General features: G+C 42.7%; 1 protein-coding gene across 1 annotated transcript; it reads right to left on the reverse strand.

Annotated features, from left to right (window-relative positions):
- Positions 1-1,326: 1,326 nt before the first annotated feature.
- PDHB (pyruvate dehydrogenase E1 subunit beta) lies at positions 1,327-20,425 on the reverse strand. The gene is made up of 10 exons (XM_089682051.1): positions 20,322-20,425; positions 20,188-20,247; positions 14,397-14,504; positions 9,779-9,841; positions 8,380-8,415; positions 8,015-8,300; positions 7,819-7,929; positions 7,104-7,195; positions 6,069-6,210; positions 1,327-1,863 (listed from the first exon to the last, which is right to left on the reverse strand). The coding sequence occupies exons 1-10, from the start codon at positions 20,355-20,357 to the stop codon at positions 1,715-1,717; spliced, it is 1,083 nt and encodes a 360-aa protein (XP_089538177.1). The 5' UTR covers positions 20,358-20,425; the 3' UTR covers positions 1,327-1,714.
- Positions 20,426-20,465: the final 40 nt, after the last annotated feature.

Below are 20,465 nucleotides of genomic sequence, written 5' to 3' on the forward strand. Positions count from 1 at the left end.
TTTGTTCAATTAGTGGAAAAAAAAAACTTTTGAATTTTGCCAGTTAGCATTGTTCTATACTATATACGAGAACTACTGAACAAGTCCCACCTAAGCCATGGGCTAGGAGACAGGGAGATGTTCTGTAGGTGTTCTCTAGGATGAAAAGGCTGCTCCTCCATACAGCATGGTGAGTGAGCATTTTTGCCCTAGGACAGGAAGTGTGTTACTGGCAGGATTAGCAGATGGTAAGGGGGACCAATGCAGCCAGTTACACAGTAGAGCTGATCTTTCAAAGACCATGTCATTGCACAGACATTTACAAAAAATACATGGTAGCAGGTCCCTTTAAAAGTATATGTGCCTAATGCAGGCAAGCGTTTGCAAGTTTCTGTAACAGTGCTGACATGTGCAACAAATTAATGACGCTCTTACTACCCCCACTTCAAGAATGTGACCGCCTAGTAACCAATCACATATACCTACCCCCATTCAGCTGCCAGCCAGGGATACTGGCCAATGTCATTATATATAGTGAGGCACCAATATATTGGCAGCCGAAAATAGGGTTATCTGCATTTTGGCAAAAAAACAAAAAAGGTGCCGATAATGGGCGGAAAAATTATCTGCTCTCACGGTTAATATGGCCAGTGGCATGCTGTAGTAATGTAGCCTCTGAGGACACCACTAGGTCTCCACAGCCATTACTCAAGTCCAGCACCTGCCCTCAATAGCCTGGCTATTTTTACATGATGTGGCCATGACCTCAACCCACCGGACCCTTCCCCAAATCAGTTACAAGGACGGCTCAGATGAGCGCTGGAGGTGGAGGTAATTTGTATGTAAATAAAAATTAATATTTTATAAAAAAGGTAGTCATCCCCCCCCCCTTTTTATTTTTTAAAATTCAGATTCATTTAAATTCATATTAAAGTCAAAAGTCAAAATGTAATACAATTATATAATAAAAAAAAAACAAAAAACAGTCCGTTTGGTTTTCAGCCAAGTGCATCCTGAATTTTCGGTTTTGGTCCAGAATTTTCATTTCGGTGCACCACTAATTACAGAATATCAATAATTAGACGGTGTGGCAATTCAATAATGCTGAACTGCACAGAGGACAATGTGACAAGTATGGAATATTCTGTCATCTCCTTTGACAGATTCATATTCCAACAAGTGCATGAATCTGTCACACACATTAACAATTTCAGTGCCCACAACACTCTTGTGAATTCCTTTCCCACTTTTCAATCAACTGCATCAAAGAAAAAGTTGTCAAGGGCCAAGGTGTACTCAACCATATTAATATGTAGAAACCATTATTGTAAAATAAGACAAGACTCAAAGAAACAAATACTGAAGTTTATTGTGGTACAAAGGAACAAATGTGTGTATTCCTTCATCACCAGGACAGATCGCGAGAGAAACCGCTTTATACAGCAGTACTTGAGTTACTGTAATAAATATTGTCCATCTTTTAAAACATCTCTCACTATGAGAAGGACAGATTGGATGGAGTGTTGGAAGAGGCTATGCTGCCACTGGGCAAAGCCGCTAATACAGGAGCACCCTCAGGGATTTAACTGATTTGTCACTTGCCTAGCATACAATGAAATGCTTTCTTCCTATAAAAAGTTTTTCCAAAGCAAAATGGGACATAGATGTCAGCACAGATGGTTTTAGAATAACATGTAAATGACCTTTAAATGACTTATATACAGTATATACACCTTTAGATAAGATTTAGTGTCTTTTTAACTGCAAATATGATATCCTTTACTTGGGGTATGCAGTTTTCTTCCAAGGTCTTGGCATAAGGCATGGGAACATCAGCACCAGTTACACGGAAGACAGGGGAATCCAGATAGTTGAATGCAGGACCTGCAAAAGATAATGACCTTTAAACAAGACAGGAAGCTAGAGGAACTCTTCAATAGCAGCAGAGACATTAAAAACGATTTTCTTTTGTAAAGTAGGGTACAGTTTCAGTAAGCAAGGGTACCGCACCACATGATAGCACATTATGACAGACTCCCCCCCCCCCCCCCCCCAAAAAAAAAAGAAAAAAAAAAAGGGGATCCATCCAGCAGCACGCTGTTATTGCTGACAGGGAATCCATCTTCACCCAGACTTCCTTCCAGGTTCACAGGCTCTGGCCAAACTACGATGATGCCCATGCATGCATAGGAGTCACGGTCATGGCACAGCTCCCTGAATGGATGGCATGCCATACACTGAGAGCGAAGTGAGCATGCACCAGTGATGGCACCGGCTGCTACACATGTAAATATCTCCTAATTGGTTCATGTTTCGGTGATATTTACTGTACCTACTGGTAAGTCTTATTATAGGTACAAGATAAAACGAGTTTACTGCCACTTATTTTTTTTTTTTTATGAATCAATTCTATTCAAGCATGTATTTTTAACTCAAAAAATTCCTTCTATTGCTCTGAAAGGAGTATTTCTGAAGCTCATAGAGAATGTTACAGGGAGACAGAAAAACAAAGAAATTGAATATAAAATAGTATTACTGAGCCATTAAAGCAGTAGTCATCTGAAGGAAAAAAACAAAAACACATGGGATTGTCCAGCACAGAAGGTTTTTCACCTTAATGCATAGAATGCAATAAGGTAAAAAACCTTAAGGCTTTAGAACCACTTTAAATATGGAATACTGCGCTAGTATGCTGTGCAGATTATGGCATTAACACTGAAGGGGCCCCTTTTAAAAATGTGTAACCACTTGCCTACCAGTCACTTTTATCCCCTTCCTGCTCAGACCAATTTTCAGCTTTCAGTGCTCCCATACTTTGAATGACAATTGTGCAGTCATGCAACATTAACTTTTTATCATTTTTTTGAGACAAATAGAGCTTTCTTTTGGTGGTATTTGATCACCACTTGGGTTTTTTTAGTTTTTGTTTAGCAAAAAATAAAAAGACCCAAAATTAAAAAAAAGTTAGTTTTGGTTATAAAATTTTGTAAATAAGTAATTTTTCTCCTTCACTGATGAGGAGTCACTGACGGGCACCACTGATAGGCGGCACTGATTGCCAGCACAGATGGGGCTACATGGTTCACCAGCACACTCCTGATCACTGCCCTGATGATCAGTGTAGATGTCCCCCTGCGAAATGCCGCTTACTGGCTCTCCTCACGCACTGTCAGCGTGAGAAGAGGACTGCAGATAACCGGCATTTCCTATTGACCCAGTGATCAGCTGTGATTGCACACAGCTGGTCACATGGTAAAAGCGGCTGTGATTGGCCCATCCGCAGCCATGTGATCAGCTGTGTCTGAAGGATGCCCTCCCAGAACTAGCCGACCCCGCTGTAGCAGTCTTTTGGCTATAGCGTGGTCGGAAACTGGTTAAGTAGTGGATGTGTATGGATTATTTGGGAAGAATATGGATATTGTTAAATTTTACTTTAAGCCACTTTTGAGATCATTCAGAATTTATCAACAGGTACATTTGACCTGCAGTTAGCCTCCAAACCTGCTTCAAATGAGTTTTGTATTTCCATAGACCTGTATAGGAATACAAAACCTGACTTATGCTCTAATCCTTCCCTAATCTATTCAAAACTAAAAAAGAAAGTTTTTAGCTCAACGTAGAATTTAAGGGCCAGTTCACACCACAAAAATACACTCTGGTTGCGTTTTGAATAGGTTTTTGCTTACAGTTCACACCACACTGTTCCTTGGTGGTTTTGATGCATTTTGCTGTGTTTCAGTACAGTTTTGAGCAGAAAAAAGCAGCATGTTCTACTTTTTTTTTTTTTTTTTTTTTTTTAATTCTGCACCAGAAACCGACTGGAACTGATAGCACCGGTGTAAACTAGAGCCATTGGAATACATGGAAAACACTGCATGCATTTTTGATGCAGAAAAAAAAAAAAAATGCACTGAACTGCATCTGGTGTGAACCAGCCCCAGGTGTAATTGAGTTTTATGGAATTCCTTGCACCTAGATTAAGCAAGCATTTTTCACACTACTACTGAGAAGGGCCACAAAACCTCTTGCCTTTATCAGCACCGGAGCTGTAGAAGGTAAGGCTTGACCTGTATTTTATGAGTCAGTATTTTCTTTACTGCCACTGACAGCTGTAGAAACTATTACAGCAGATATATCAAAATAAATGCCAGGATGGTAATTCGCCCCTGTGGTTTGTGACTTGGCCCTACCTTCACCATCATGACACTGTTATAAACAGTGATAAAGGCAGAGGTTCATATAACAGAGAAAAAAGAAGAAATCTCCCTGAATGCAGCCAGGAGACTCCACCCTGAAGATACTAAAATTTTATGTGTGACGTGCAGACACTTTGAATGACAAGTTATTGTGAAAACCAGTTTGAAAACCTACCTTTGCAAAAATAAAACCAAACAGGAGAAAGAACCTGGAATTTACATCTCAAAATGTTAACATGCAATGAAATAAATACTTCCTGGGTGAAGTGAATAGGGCATGCAGGTTTGTAGGTTCCCAATATACAAATCATCAAATATATAAGTTAGCAAGTGGGAAATGCATCAAGGGTTTTGTGTATTTCTGTGTAGAATGTAAAATCTATGTGCATGTAAACATCCAACCATATACACTATATTGCCAAAAGTATTGGTCGGCCTGCCTTTACACGCACATGAACTTTAATGGCATCCCAGTCTTAGTCCGTAGGGTTCAATATTGAATTGGCCCCGCCCTTTGCAGCTATAACAACATAAAGGCTTCTGGGAAGGCCGTCCACAAAGTTTAGGGGTGTCTCTATGGGAAGGTTTGACCATTCTTCCAGAAGCACATTTGTGAAGTCAGGCATGGATGTCAGACAAGAGGGCCTGGGTCGCAGTTTCTGCTCCAATTCATCCCAAAGATGTTCTATTGGGTTGAAGTCAGGACCAGTCAAGTTCCTCCACCCCAAAATTGCTCCTCCATGTCTTCATGGACCTTGCTTTGTGCACTGGTGTGCAGTAATATTGGAACAGGAAGGGGCCATCCCCAAACTGTTACCACAAAGTTGGGAGCACGAAATAGGCCAAAATATCTTGGTATGCTGATGCCTTAAGAGTTCCCTTCATTGGAACTAGGGGGCCAAGCCCAACCCCTGAAACACAACCCCACACCATAATCCCCCCTCCACCAATCTTTACACTTGGCACAATGCAGTCAAGCAAGTACCGTACTCCTGGCAACCGCCAGACGCGTTCATTGGATTGCCAAAGAAGCGTAATTCGTCACTCCAGAGAACACGTCTCCACTACTCCAGTGGCGGCGTGCTTTACACCACTGCATGCGATGCTTTGCATTGTACTTGGTGATGTAAGGCTTGGATGCAGCTGCTCGGCCATGGAAACCTATTCCATGAAGCTCTCTATGCACTGTTGTGCTAATCTGAAGGCCACATGAAGTTTGGAGATCTTTAGCTACTGACTCTGCAGACAGTTAGCGACTTCTGCACACTGTGTGCTTCAGCATGTGCTGACCCCGCTCTGTCGCTTTAAGTGGCCTACCACTTGGTGGCTGAGTTGCTGTTGTTCCCAGTTGTTTCCACTTTGTTTTGCCACTAACAGTTGACCGTGGAATATTTAGTAGCAAGGAAATGTCACGGATGGACTTATTGCACAGGTGGCAACCTATCACGGGACCACGCTTGGAGTCACTGAGCTCCTGAGAGCGACCCATTCTTTGTTCTAATGTTTTTAGAAGCAGTCTGCATGCCTAGGTACTTGATTTTATACACCTGTGGCCCTGGAGGTGAACGGAACACCTGAATCCAATGATCTGGAGGGGTTTGCCAATATAGTGTATCTATCGATCCATCTTCTGCACTTGCTTGGGTGTCTGAAGTGCACATAGCATTAGTAGGTAAGTATTATAGGCTGGAGGAAATGGAGAACGCAAAAAATATGTAATACAACAGATTCCAGTTTTCATTTTTCACATAACTAATGGGAAATGCTAAAGAGAAAAAAAAAAAAAAACAATCTATTTAGTCCCGTGCTTTACTCCAGCTGTTGCTTGCACCATGACATGTTTAGCAGACCTTTTCAAAGGCATGCAAGTACACATCTTTATTGTAGTCATACCTTCCATAATCCTGGCGCAGATTTCAGCTCCTACACCAAACTGAGGCCACCCCCCCTCTACTGTGACCAGATGGTTGGTCTTCACAACACTGGCTTCTATCGTTTCAATGTCCATTGGCCGGATTGTGCGCAAGTTGATAACCTACAAAAAGGATAAGGACCGAGTGTTCAAGTTTAATCATTATATGCAACAACAAGTGGTACAACTGTTAGAGAAAATATTTTAGCTGGACATATGCCTTAACCACAAAAGCATCCTCTATTACACTATTTGGTCACCAATTTGTCATTTTTAAGCATGATATTTATTTGGGACAGTTGATCAATTTTTAGTTGATGCCAGTTGCGGGTGTTTTAAGATTTGTTATATGAATTGGTCACTTATTTGTATTTATATGTATTTATTTATTTATTTTGAGCGCCACACTAGATAGAAGGCCGCTTACGGAATCCAAAAAATGCTGCTGCGCTGGACCGGAACCACAGATAGGCACCAGTTCAGTCGAAACTCCTCTCCCTGCACTTACGGGTGGAAATGATGCCGCGTGCCTGACCCGAAGTACTGTTCCTTCAAACACATCGTATCCTCTGGACGTGGCCAAGGCTCTCCTTTGCCACCAAAAATATGGTGCCACCTCCACACGTCCCGTAACCAGACCGAACTCCTGCCCAGCTGCAGCATGCCTCTGTACACAAAATTGGAGCGGCACTCCCCACCAGTACAGGCTCTCCCCGAGCACAGAAAGGCAGGGGGCAAACTGGGAGGACCAGAGCCTCAACAAAAGGAAAACAAAAAGGAAGTAAAAGGAGACATTTTTCTCACAGGACAGCCCTGAGAGATCTCAGCTCTACCAAGGTGTTCCATCCAGGGCAGAAGAAACGCTGAAACAGGAGAAGTGGGAAGAGGCCTCCATTTAAAGATTTTTTTTTGGGAGGTGTTTCCTGTCACCTGGTGAGAGGATCTATGAGCTCTCAGGTGCTGTCCTGAAAGAAATTTTGGGAAAATGGTTATTTATGCAGATATTAAGTTCTTACCTCACAATCAATTCCTTCCTTAGCCAGTACATTGGCAGCCTCTATACAATGACCCACAGGGCGAGAGTGAGCGACCACAGTGATCTGACTGCCTGTAGGTACAGCATAGACATGAGATACGCACAATGTACACAGTTCCTTCTTTATAAGTACTGCTCATGCTTAGACTTCCGGGCCCCCTGCATCCTCCCACCTTCACAAGATTGGAAATGAATGCTACTGTACATGCACATTGACATTGGGGTGCCATCCAGCAGCTTTCACCATTGATCTACTAACAGGAATAAGAGATAGGGGTCTGGGGGAGGGAGTTGCTGAAGTCTGAGGCTAGAACACTAAGTGTCAAAAAAACGGACAACTGATAACTCTTCTCAACAGACAGCACTAATTTAAATACATCATCGTGTACAGACTGCAAGCATGTGCTTAGTAATCAGGGCACAATGTAGTGACGGGGTCTCTTTAAGGGTGCAATTTATCCCCATTTCCCTTTACAGCCACCATGTCCAGAGTGACAGAACTGCCATCATATTTAAGGATTTATGTATAATAGTTAATTACAAAGGTGCCCTGTGTCCTTCATGTGAGTTTATAACCATACTGGTGAGCAAAGGTTTTGTGTATCAGTAGCAGACACTGGAAAACTTCCTTTATACATATGGCCATATGCAAGGGCAGCAATGCTATAAAATATTCAGAAATAAGATGTGCATACCTGGCCGTTCAATCTTTGCTTTACCAATAGGAATAACAAAGTCTTTAGACTGAACTTCTTCGGACAGTTCAAATGGAACACCATACATCAGCTCATTCTCCAATAGAATCACTGTAAACAAAGACAGCAATTTAAAATTACTTTACAGAACCGATATAGAAAAGAAGTACCTGTGAATCACGGTCAGACTACTCACCTGGATTGTCATCCCGGATTGCAGCTTTCAGTAAACCTTTAGCATCTTCAGCATTCCAAGGACTCAATACCTTCAGTCCTGGACAGTGCGCATACCAGGCGGCAAAGCACTGAGAGTGCTGGGCAGCCACACCGGCCGATGATCCATTGGGTCCTCGGAAAACGATTGGAACAGGGACACGCCCAGCTGACATGTAATGGGTCTTAGCAGCAGAATTAATGACTTGATCAATGGCTTGCATGGAGAAGTTAAATGTCATAAACTCACATATTGGCCTCAACCCAGCCTGCAGGAATATAAAGAGGTATTATAAAAATATCTAAGCCAAAGCAAATGGAGGTCAGTGAACTTTAATGGACACATACCATAGCAGCACCAACAGCAATACCTGCAAATCCCATCTATCAAAAAGAAAAAGTCAGCATTAATATATATGAAATAAAATAAGAACATTACTTTTTGGCAGCTTCTGATAAACCTGCTACACAACACTGACACCCCAATTCAGCAGCTGACAAAATTACAATTTTACCTGTAAGTATGAAAGGACTTCTGCTGCAAACAGCTCTTGGTTATTCTACTTTATTTTAAGAAATGTTAAAATTAACAAACTTTCCCTAACAGTTTTACAGGACAGCAGCCTAATGATTCATTGGTTCCTCAATCTACAAGAAACATGGTCAGAAAAGCAGATAAAAGCCTCTTCTTCCAACATCTTGCCTATCCATTGATACATTGTAAAAGGAACTAACACCAACTGAGTAACAGAAATTTAACACTACGGCCCCACACGCACACGCACACGCACACACGCACACGCACACGCACGCGCGCGCGCGTCAGTTTTTCAGGCAAACTTGATTGGATGTTCCATTCATCCCCATAACCCGGTAGGTGTAAATGGTCCGCAAAAAAAAAAATGGAAGGAGATCTGTCCTCTTCCATCTAGGCAGATCAGATCAGAGGGCAGATGGGTGTAAAATGGACAGTGGAATCTATTTACTCCTAGTCACCCATAGAACAGAGCAGGCTCTGTCCATATCCACTCTGCAAATACCTGCCTGCTCTGCTTTGATCAGCGAACAGATCCCCTGCTGAGCTCAACGGAGTCTGCCCCATGTGAAAGGCACTCAACAGGGAAACCAATGGATGAGATACAGGAATGCTGTAATGAAAAATTGCTAAGAACACCAGTTACTGGTGAACTAAACATCAAAAGTCTAGTAAATAAAGTTTAGTTAAAAATACAAGGGACATTACAGGCAATCAGTAGGATGTGTCTCTTTTACTGACATCTCCTCTGTTAGCGGAAATTCTCAATGGAGTGGCAGGGGTTAATAGAACTGAGGGAGCTGTGAGAGTCACTCCATCAAGAGTGTCCAACCATACCCAGACTTCCCAGGTCTTTCATTCACAGAACCCGAACTACAGCCTCTAGGAATGAAATATGATCTATGAATAGATGGACCTTTCCATCAATCACCTATCCTCCATTTATAGATCACTGTGACACTAAAGAAGTTCTGAGAACTTCTCAACAGGTACCCTTACACATAACCAATCAGCTTCTCTCTTTTTCTACACAACTTAGAAAATGAAAATGTATTAGTGGATTGACTGTGCTCCAGTTGGTCTCAGACATTTTTAATTATTTCCACCCTCATCTCTGAACATGGCACAGCTGCAGGGACCTGGAAGCACTCCAAGATGGAAACTGCCCTAAAACATTTTAACCAGCTATATCTTCTAACACAGAAGAATTACCTCAGATATAGGAGTATCCATAACTCGTTTGTCACCATACTTCTTCCAAAGGCCCCTACTGACCTAAAGCAAAGAAGAAAAAAATGTTATTGCATATTTTCTGGATATAAAACATACTGAGCACCTTTTTTTTTAAAAAGGAGCCTGAACTCAAAAAGTACAATGTGATAGAGAACACCTAGAAAGGTTTCTTTTGCTGTAAAAGATTACCTTAGGTCTTAAAATTACTCCTGAAAAAAGCTTCCTGTGCCACACAGCCTCAAAGCTGTATATTTGCAGCTTGAGATCATCTACGGCACTGTGCCTACAACTGCTAGTCCCACAAGATTTGTAGTGAAAGATTTGTTTGGAGATGGCACTGAAAAATATATACTGTATGGTACTGGTTCTATCAGATTACTGGTCAGTCTAGAGGGAAACCAAGGAGTGATCCTGTGGCTGAGATCTCAAATATATACCTGGGATAGAGCCAGAAGGTCAAGTGAATACAAAGACAGTAGTGCCCGGGCACAAGAAATCATTAAAAGTCACAGCTGTATAATATTCAAAAAGGATAAAAGCTGTACCTTTTATTCCTCTCACAGCCACTTAGGCTTAGCTTAGTTCCACTGTAGATCTGGTTACAATGTTTATGTTTTTTATTAACCTCCCTGGCGGTATGATTATTTCAGATTTTTGGTGCTGAAAGCGGTACCATTATTTTGCATGGAAATTTGGTGTTTTATATTGTAGGCCTGTAATTCTTAGGAATAACTCACTGAAATCTGTCCGAACATGAGTCTAGTAAACATCCCGGGTAGGATGAAACTTGAAACACGAAATCATAAATTATAATTTAATAAATAATCATAAAAAATAATAATATAATAATAATAAATTTAATTCAATAATATAATCAAACCAAAAACACTGAAATTTGAAATAGGAGCACCAAGTTCGCACATCACTGAGCAAAGTCACAGAATCGTTTTCAGTGTCTGATGACGAATTTCCCCACGAATCATTATAACTCAATTCTGCAAGTGGTTCTGATTTACTATCGCTGTTCTCTAGCTGGTCTAAAACCGCTTTTGACCTAAAGAGACGCTTTTTGGACGCCATGGACGTTTCTCAGTTTCCAGGCAATAAGAACAGTAAAAATGCAGGCAGGGCACAGGACAAAGCACTCGGGACACAATGTATGTGAAATGGTTTGATACAGGAATGTTATACTATGTGATTTTAATGAATGTCACTTTTTCTCATTTTCAAATTTCCCGCCGTTCCGTCCCCGTACGTCCCGACGCTCACAGGGGACGGAACCCAGAAGACAGATGCCGGCATCCGCCCGATTACTTTGACGGGGACACTGCAGGAGGGACATCGCGGGAGCGCAGGACAAGGTAAGTGATCGAGGGATCGCGGAGCAGCGCCGCATGGTATTCCCGAGTGTAGCTCGGGGTTACCGCTTGTGGTACTGAAACTTTACCCCAAACTACACTCGGGAATACCGCCAGGGAGGCTAAGTTTACGGACACTTGCTTGCAACAGTCCCTTTAATTTTACTCCCTCTGACTTTTATGTGTAATAGTCTTCTTCTTTTGAGAAGGAGGTATCCTATTTTCTCCCACTTTTTTGCAGTAATATACTATATTGTTTATTCTTTGGGGAATTTTTTTTTTTAATATATTGGCGAGTTTTATATAAAATTATTTTATCCTACATAGACTGATAGAGTGGCTCTGCACTCTGCATAGCATGCATGTTGAGAGCTGCAATTGCGTGCTTTTTATCTTTGCCTTCAGCCTTTTCGTGATACCCATATGTGCTATATCTTGTCCTACTATAACAATTACTATCATTCACTGCCCCTTGTCATCCCTGGCAGGGACAAATCATTGGAACTTCATTCAGTGTACACAGAGGACTGGACTCTTTTACCATGCAGCGCCTTCTGCCGGAGGCTGACAGCTCTCCCTATACTGAACCTTCTCTTTGCGGCCAGTCCCTGATCCATAACCGTTCAGCGGTACATCAAGATTTTGTACTTTCTAAATTCATAATTCAAGCTGCTGATTCAGCACCTAGTGCCTTTGACACCTCCGAGTATTGCCAGGTTCCCCCACTCTGCAGATTTCTGCTATACATAGACCAATCTGCTGAATCCTTGCTAACCATGAAAGAAAAAATTTCATATGTGTAGGCAACTGGGCACTTTTACCCCTTCCTGCCCAGGCTACTCTTCAACTTTCAGTGCCAATACAACTTTGAATGACAATTCCATGGTCATGCGACACTGTACACATATGAAATTTTTGTTATTTCTTTCATAAAAATAGAGTTTTCTTTTGGTGGCATTTAATCACCACTGGGTTTTTTCATTGTTTGCAGTATAAAACAAAAGAAAACTTTTTTTTTTTTTGGTTTTGATTATAAAATTTAGCAAAACACTTATGTGCGTTGATTAGGCTGCACTGATAGGCAGAACTGATGGGTATTGATGAAGAGGTACTGATGATACTGCACTGATATGCAGCACTGATGGGCACTAATAGGCACGTGGCAGCAGTGCTGGGCAGAGCTGTTGGGCACTGATAATCAGTGCAGATGTCTCCTTTGACAGTTGCTGGTTATCGGCAGTACTTTCCTGTGACAGTGTGAGGAAAGTACTGCCGATAACCAGCAAGTGTATTTACTTGTAAAAGGCTGCTGTGATTGGACTTTTACCATGTCATTTGATTAGCTACTGTATGTCCAAAGGACACAGTGATCATAGACTGCGGTGGGTGCGCACCACTGTGGGCGCGTTCTGGGAGGATGTCATATGACGTCCTCCCAAGACCAGATGATTGTGATGTAGCCGTCATTCGGCTAAAGACTGGTAAGAAAGTGGTTAAGAGTACACGCTGTAGTGCTTTGACAGCTTCCCAGCACCTAGTCTTCATCCTATAATCACTCACTATCTAGTGCCTGTTGCCAATCATGGACCAATCTTCTGGATCTCAGTCCTATCCTGCAGCTTTACACACTTTTCACTAGTGTTTCCATTGCTGACAGCTGAGGATTCTCCTCATCTTCCCTCTGCGGCCGATTTTGGAGCCACAAGCCTAAGTACATTGACATGACACTGGGGAGAGATTTACTAAAGCTGGAGAGTGCAACATCTGGTGTAGCTGATAGCCAGTCTATGTCTAACTTCAGCTTCTTCAAATAAAGTGATACTAAACCCAGGACCCTGCATTCACTATATCTGGTCTCACACAGTACACACAACATGAAAATGGATTTATTTTAGCAAATATAAACTGCTAAATACCTTGTCTCATCAGTTAGAGCAGTCTTGTGACTTCAGCAGAACACTGGTTAAAGCTTGTAGGAGGAGTTTTCTCTAGGGGGATGGAAATCCCCTGACCTCTGTCTGGACAGTGCTGATTGGCCCTGTGCTGATCACATGCACTCTCCCAAGAAAAAAAAACCTCTAGCAATACACAACAAACTGAGCATGTGTATGGGGCCACGGATCCAGTTTGTATCAGGTGGTCATTTGAACAAAAGGGGGGGGCAGAGAAGGAGGGATCAAGCAGCCTTTTTACACAATGCAGAGGATTAACCCCTTAGGTTCCACAACGAGTATAACAAGCATGCTTTACTGCATATAGAGGCTGATTTTACTGTTGTGGGTTTATTAACACTTTAAGCTTTGACTAAAAAAAAAATCTGGAAGCCGATTGGTTTCTATGCAGAGCTGCACCAAATTTTGCACTCTCCAGTTTTAGTAAATCAACTCCTTGGTGTTTCAGTTTATTTGCTATCCTTCTTGCATATCATACTATTGTGAATTTTACCGTCCCCATACGCCGGGGCACAAATCTTGTATTCACTACTGTTCACTGCTCTTGTGGCTGGAAAGAAAGCTGTACCTGAGGACCTGGTTGTGCAAGGATCTATTTTTTTTTTTGCTTCTCTTATTTTTTGACTCTGTACTTCCCTCCACCTCTCTTGCAGATTCCTGAATATTTCTCCCACCAGTCATCAGATCACCAGTCATTGGGGGTAGTTCTGACATGATGAAGCAAGGTCCTGACTTTACCAAGATGAGTGAATATACTTCTAGACACAGTGCAGAATAAAGCATGCATTGGGGAAAAGCTTGGCTGCAGGGAAAGCACATGCAATACTGGTGGTGACTAGTCCTTTGCCCTCTGCCTGTCTTTCTTAGGCACAGCTTAAACAGTATAGGTCTTCTTATACAAGTCAATGCAAAGTCGTGTGTTACTGTCCATATAAAATAGATTTCAATAATCAAACTTAAGGTGTCACTTTTGGGTTGATTTTGTCACAGAGTCACAAACCATCTGTGTTTTAGCCATCTCAGACTCTAACGTAACGGTCCCTGTAGAGTTCCCAAATCCTAACACTGCCAACATAAGGCTGTTTAACTCGCCTAGTTGGAATTTTCATTACTTTTATAGAATTAAGATTTCAACTGTAGGTGTGAGGCTTGATCAGATGCATCAATAAAAGTAAGACTTGTGGAAGATGTGTGACAGGGAGGAAAGGATAGAAGATATTGCTTTTGGATTTTTTTAAGCTTCCATTGGTTTGCAGAAACTAAAAAGAATCCACATATGCACTCTACCTTATAAGCTCCATCGTATTGGGCAACTTCTTCTCCTAGCAAAAACACCCGCTCATCTCTCTCCAGCTCTTCATCCATAGCCTGGTTCAGAGCATCCCGAACAGTGACCTAAAACAAAAAAAAGTTAATTTTCAAAGAAATTATTTTCATTTACAAAGGAAAAAAAAAAAATCCACTAAGGAATGGCCCCTTTGGGGGGCGGGGAGCGGGTACCCGAATTTGACAGGTACCCACTCCAATTGCCTAGGCAATCGGAAGGTGTCCTCCCTCCCTGTAGTCTTTTGGGAAACGTGACAGGTCTCAGAAGACTACAGGACCATTCATGAAGCGCAGTGCTACTCGCGCATGTGCAGTGCGTACCCGGCTGTGAAGCTGCAAGCTATCACAGCTGGATGCCCAAACTGAAAATGCTGGCCTCCTGGAATACAGGACGGCCGGTGAAATGGGCTGTGGGGGACACACCATGCGACCGAGGGACAGGTAAGTGGCTGTTTTTTAAAAGTCAGCAGCTACAGTTTTTGTGCTTTAAAGTGGAACTTTAGTCAGAGAATTAAGTCCAGCTAGATCACTTAAGGCTGGCTCCTTTTGCAGGTATAGCTATGTAAAACATTAAAAATAAGTGCCTGTACTGTTTAAAAACCAGTAATACCCTGTCTCACCCTGCTCTGCACATGCCCAATTGCTCTCTATTTATTGGCACTGCTGAATTTGTAGAGGTCGATCTGCTGACAGCCTTAACCCCTGGTTCACATATATGTGGCCGTGCGGGCCGCGTTCTGCTCGGGCACGAGAGCCCATTCATTTGAATGGACTCCCGTGCCCCGTGACACGCAGGGACGAAGTCTCTGCACTTCTGAAAACGCATCCCGCACGTCAACTTCGGTTCCCAGTACAGTTGCGTTTTCCAGTGCGGGTGGTGTGCCATTAGAACTAATGGCACCCGCCCACGGATCCGCATTTCTCTGTGCCACTGTGATTAGCCCTTTACCATGTCATGTGATCAACTGTGTTCAAAGGACATAGCGATCACAGAGAGCGCCAGGTGCGGCCGCTGGGGGCGTGTTCTGGGAGGATGGGATATGGCACCCTCCCAGAACTTGACTACTGCGCTGTAGCCATCATTTGGCTATAGCGTGGTCAGGAAGAGTCAATTATTTTCCTTCAATTTTTTTTTTTAATTTCTATATTATTAATAAAATGTAAAACTTTGTTTTTGTTTGTTAAAGTGGTTGTAAAGGCTATGCATGAAGCCAAAAAATCTTCTGCATGCAGCATTCCCCCCTAATACTCACCTAAGCCCCCTCTTGATCCAGCAATGTGCACTGGAGTCTCAGATATCCTGGGACTCCCTCTTCTCATTGGCTGAGACAGAAGCAGCAGCCATTGGCTCCCACTGCTGTCGATCACAGCCAGTGAGCCAATAAGAAGGGGGGCAGGGCCGAGCCACAGCTCCGGGTGTGAATGGACACACTGCAGTTGGTGCCCCCATAGCAAGCAGCTTGCTGTGGGGGCACCCAACAGGAGGGAGGAGCCATGAGAGCCTGAGGGGGACCCAAGAAGGGGAGGATCCGCACTGCTCTGTGGAAAACCACTGCACACAGCAGGTAAGTATAGGTATGTTTGTTATTTTTTCTTTTAAAAATAAGCTTTTAGAATCACTTAAATATTTTTACACTTGACATTTAAAAAAGCGTAAATTAAAAAAAAACAGAAACGCACTTCATTTGTAAACAATTTTGCAATGATTTGTACCAGAATCATCATTTTAATGCGATTTTAAACAGAACAAAATTACAGAATAAAATTTTCACTTTTTATCTGCAGTAACACTATTTATATTTAAACCAACACCGCTCAAAAAAAGAAAAAGAGCGTTTGGTTACACTTTTGTTATGTTTGTTTAAGGATTGTGAAAAAGTTTGTAAATTGTTGCAAGACAATATATACAAAAAGAAATGCCTTGTTTGTCCTTTAAAAAAAAAAAAAAAGTATGTATTTTTTTTCACTCAAGTAATGACAAAGTTGTCGCTGAATAAATAAGTCCATAGCAGAAATATAAAAATATACAAAGCCTGGGATGTCTAAGGCTAGGATCACACCTATGCAGGCCGATATGTATTCTGCTACATGTCTTTGGTGAAAATAACCCAAATTAGGAGGTAAGAAGATATCCGGGAAGGAGGAGATTGCCAAGTGAGGAGATACCACTGAGGTGGAAATTGCTGTTTGGCCCTGTGTGGGTCTAGGAGGGGAGGTGAGCAGGCATTGCTGCCATTTGGAGGATACCATACACACTAGAAGTGGATCACATTTTATGACCAGCACACTTAGTTGCACTTGCATGGACTGTTTTGCACTAGTGATTGTTTGTTTTATTATTAAATAGAGCAACTGTTTTAAGTGTGACGCACGGATTTGTTTTTGCACTTAAGCTTATTCCGTTGTACTTGGAAAAAAGTATTTATACTTATATTTTTAATTATGGTGTTCACTTATTTTTTCACATGGATATATAAGAATATTAGTTATTGAGTGTGATAATCACTTATTTGTGGTTTCTTTAGTTTGTATTTTTAACTTATGCACTTTTAGTTTGTGTTGAACACATATATATTTTATAGGTATATCACTGTGTATGATTATTTCACATTAGAGGTTTGTGTTAATTTTAAAACTGATTTTTACTCCCCCTGCTGGGAGGAAATGTTATTGCACATGATGTGATATGATTTGAGGTTTTTTGCACCTGTAATCTAATGCATTTTAGTATAATTTTGTATAGAATTTAAGCGCTTCACTATATAATTTTAAATAAAAATTGCTCTGGTCCACAAGGGGTGAACAAGTATGAGAGCCAAAGTGCTTAAAATGTGCATGCCATGTGTTCCTTTGCAATTCACATGCAATCCAGGAGCAGTGTAATTTACGACCATTCAAATGAATGGGCCGGCAGACCAGAGCAGTGCATGCACAAAGCAACTGGATTGCATGGTGCTTCTGTACTATGCAGTCGGCTGCAGGCAAACACACTGCATTCGTGGTGTCGTTGGCACTGAACTGACACCCACTGCAGACTGCAAGGAGGGGCCAAGACGCCGTGATGTCACGCCACCGTAGCCACGTGGAGGTTTGGCGGCCATTTTACTCACTGGACGGTTAGTCCATTACCTGACGCTGCTACAACTCTGCATTACCTTTCGCTGCTTGAATTTAACTCTGCATGATTTTATACCTGGAATTTGTTAAATCAATATATTGACCCAATAAATTGAATTTTAAATACTACACTATGGATACTCTTCACATGCTCCCCCGAGGAGCTATTTACCCATAGAGTCTGCCTGATCCAGCCATTCAGTACCAGAGAAGGGAGTTCCTGTACACAGGCATCTGCACCCATCCATCCCTTAAAGGGACCTCTGACCGGCTGGATCCCATTACGTCTGTGCTTGCTTCAGACAACACCACTTACCCAGAGGGAGGATTTTCTCTACCCCTGACCAGACCCTTAAAAGGAGACCACTGCTGGGTTTTATTATGCGTACTTTCATTACGCATCTGGTGAGTGCGTAATTTTACTACACCTTATGGAGCACCACCATGGGATCTGATCAAGAATTTACATTTGCACAGACTGTCACTTTATTTTTTAATAATTTATTGGTCATTATTTATGATTATTTATTGCTAATAATACACTGGGTGAGTGATCATTGTGATCATTTAATTTTCATGTTACTTAGCGCTGCACTTTTATTCTTATTCTAGTACAGTTTAAGTGCGGTGTGGGAAAAGCGAACGGGATGAAGGTTTCCCACACCGTGTTCTGGTGTGAACTGGCTCTTAGGCTGGTGGGAATTGTAGCGTCAGGAATTTTCTGACTGGCTAGGTACGGCTGCCGGGCCCATTTACTATACTGACAGGTTGCTGGTGGCCACAGGTATTCGTGGCTGTCCTCACAGCCACCAATTACATTACTGTCAGCACTGCAAGGAGAGTAGAAGAAGCCGTGGGGATTTCAAATCCCGTGACTTTTCATTGTCTGACAGCGGGGATTGGCAATCTAGTACAGTGGGATGGGAAGGGGGTCCAGTGGATGGCTGGAACCGCTGGAGGTTGGGGGGGGAGAGAGCCATTAAAGAGGCAGGAGGAGCCCAAGCTGCAGCCGTTGACGTCCACAGTGGGATCAGGAGCCAGAGATGGTGGAACTTGTCATGCAAAAAGATTTCTGCCACCGCTCCACTGTGAACAGAGGCTCAAAGTCACTAAGACAAACCTGAGTTCACACAGCACCGGTGCGGGAAACTGCATGAGATTCGGACAGGAACCGCACAGCATTCCTATTCAAATCGCATGCAATTCACTTCAGTGCATTCACTTTGTATGGGCTCAAATCACATCGCAGAGGTATCTGTATTCATACTCGCCAGTAAAAAGAAAAAAAAAATCCAAAAACCGGTATCGGTGCATCACTAATATATAATTTTACAGAAAGCACTATGATGGTTTTATATGACGTTTCTGAGCATCTTGGTGGAAAGTATTAGAGAAGAACATCCTTGGTGTGTTCCAAAAAGGACCATCTGCTTTAGTGGATCCGTCTGGTTGTTTCCCATTCATGTCAATTGGGATGCAAATGGAGAAACAGAAAAAGGGCGCACCGACCTAGTGCATTATCGTTTAAAATAATTTATTAAAGAAACAAAAATAGGTATCATACTCACAATGGACATAATAACACAGGCATGTCAAACTGAACAAGGTGTATGATCCAAACAACATCCGAGTCCATACGATGGAACCCTGGATGACCAACAGGCTAACGCATTTCGAGGACACAACCTCTTCCTCAGAGCCCTTCGTATGGACTCAGATGTTGTTTGGATCATACATCTTGTTCAGTTTGACATGCCTGTGTTATTATGTCTATTGTGAGTATGATTTGTATTCAGTGTATTTGGACCACCCCGGTCTGTTGAGGGCAGCAAGCAGTGCATATTCCAGAAAAGTCCAGAACATTCCCATTGGGTCTACTGAGTCCTTTCCTAGTGCAGAAGAAAAGTGTTTGTTGTGTTGGATATGTCAATTGGGATGCAGCGGCTGCATGGACAAGGCTTCCAAACTGACATCTCTGCGGGAGTGCGACCCCCAAATGTACACTGTGTTCAGGGCTGTGCACCCACACGCATGTCAACTCGAGAGGTCCATGCAGCTGCTGCATCCCAGTTGACATGAATGGGACTGCCTGTAAGGGGATGCATGGAACGCCTCTGCATCACCATCAGGCAAAACACAGCCTTCACACCGGTGTGCGCTGCAATACCTGTGAGTGAGGCCCTGTTGCACAGTAGTAGCGCACATTACGGGGTGAATGTCACTCTTATGTACCTTACCAATGGTGGCGTGTTGCGGTGAGCTGCCAGAGACAGTGCATTGTTGGTGTTCCGGCAGACCAATCGTTTCTTCTTATTATTATACAGGATTTATATAGCACCAACAGTTTGCTGTTTACAATATAACGGGAGACAATACAGCAACAATACAGTTCAATACAAGAGGGAAAGGAGGGCCCTGATCCTGGGAGCTTACAATCTAGGAGATATGAATTCTAACTGAAGACAATCCTCATTCTGCAGTCTCTAATGCCATCAAACACCCACAATGACCCATACATCCAGAGAGCAGCTCATTTTCAGGGAGGGGACACATTGTGGCCCTGCAGCTGGTGACTAAGTCATGGTCAGAGCTCACAGGGGGCCCCAATGAGGGGGGTGTCACTCACATACAGTACCTGTAGGGCGGCGGGCGTGCTCCTGTGGAACTCCCTCTGGAAGCAGACGGCTAGCCGGCTCTGCGGAGACAGAACACACTAAGTCCCCTTCATACACCACACCGGCTCCCACCCCGGCAGGCTCCCCGCCTCACCTTCCCGGTACACAGTAGTCTCCTCAGCGCCGCCATCTTGCCTCTGTCCTCTGACAAGACGTCGCCCTTCGCCGAGCATCCAGCCAATCACAACACAGAACACGCCAGCTGACGCGTTGCCACCAATCAGAAGCAAGAGGGGAA

Source organism: Staurois parvus, unplaced genomic scaffold (assembly GCF_062004578.1).
Source record: "Staurois parvus isolate SC_StPar_1 unplaced genomic scaffold, SC_StPar_1.0 ptg000283l, whole genome shotgun sequence".
NCBI lineage: Eukaryota > Metazoa > Chordata > Amphibia > Anura > Ranidae > Staurois > Staurois parvus.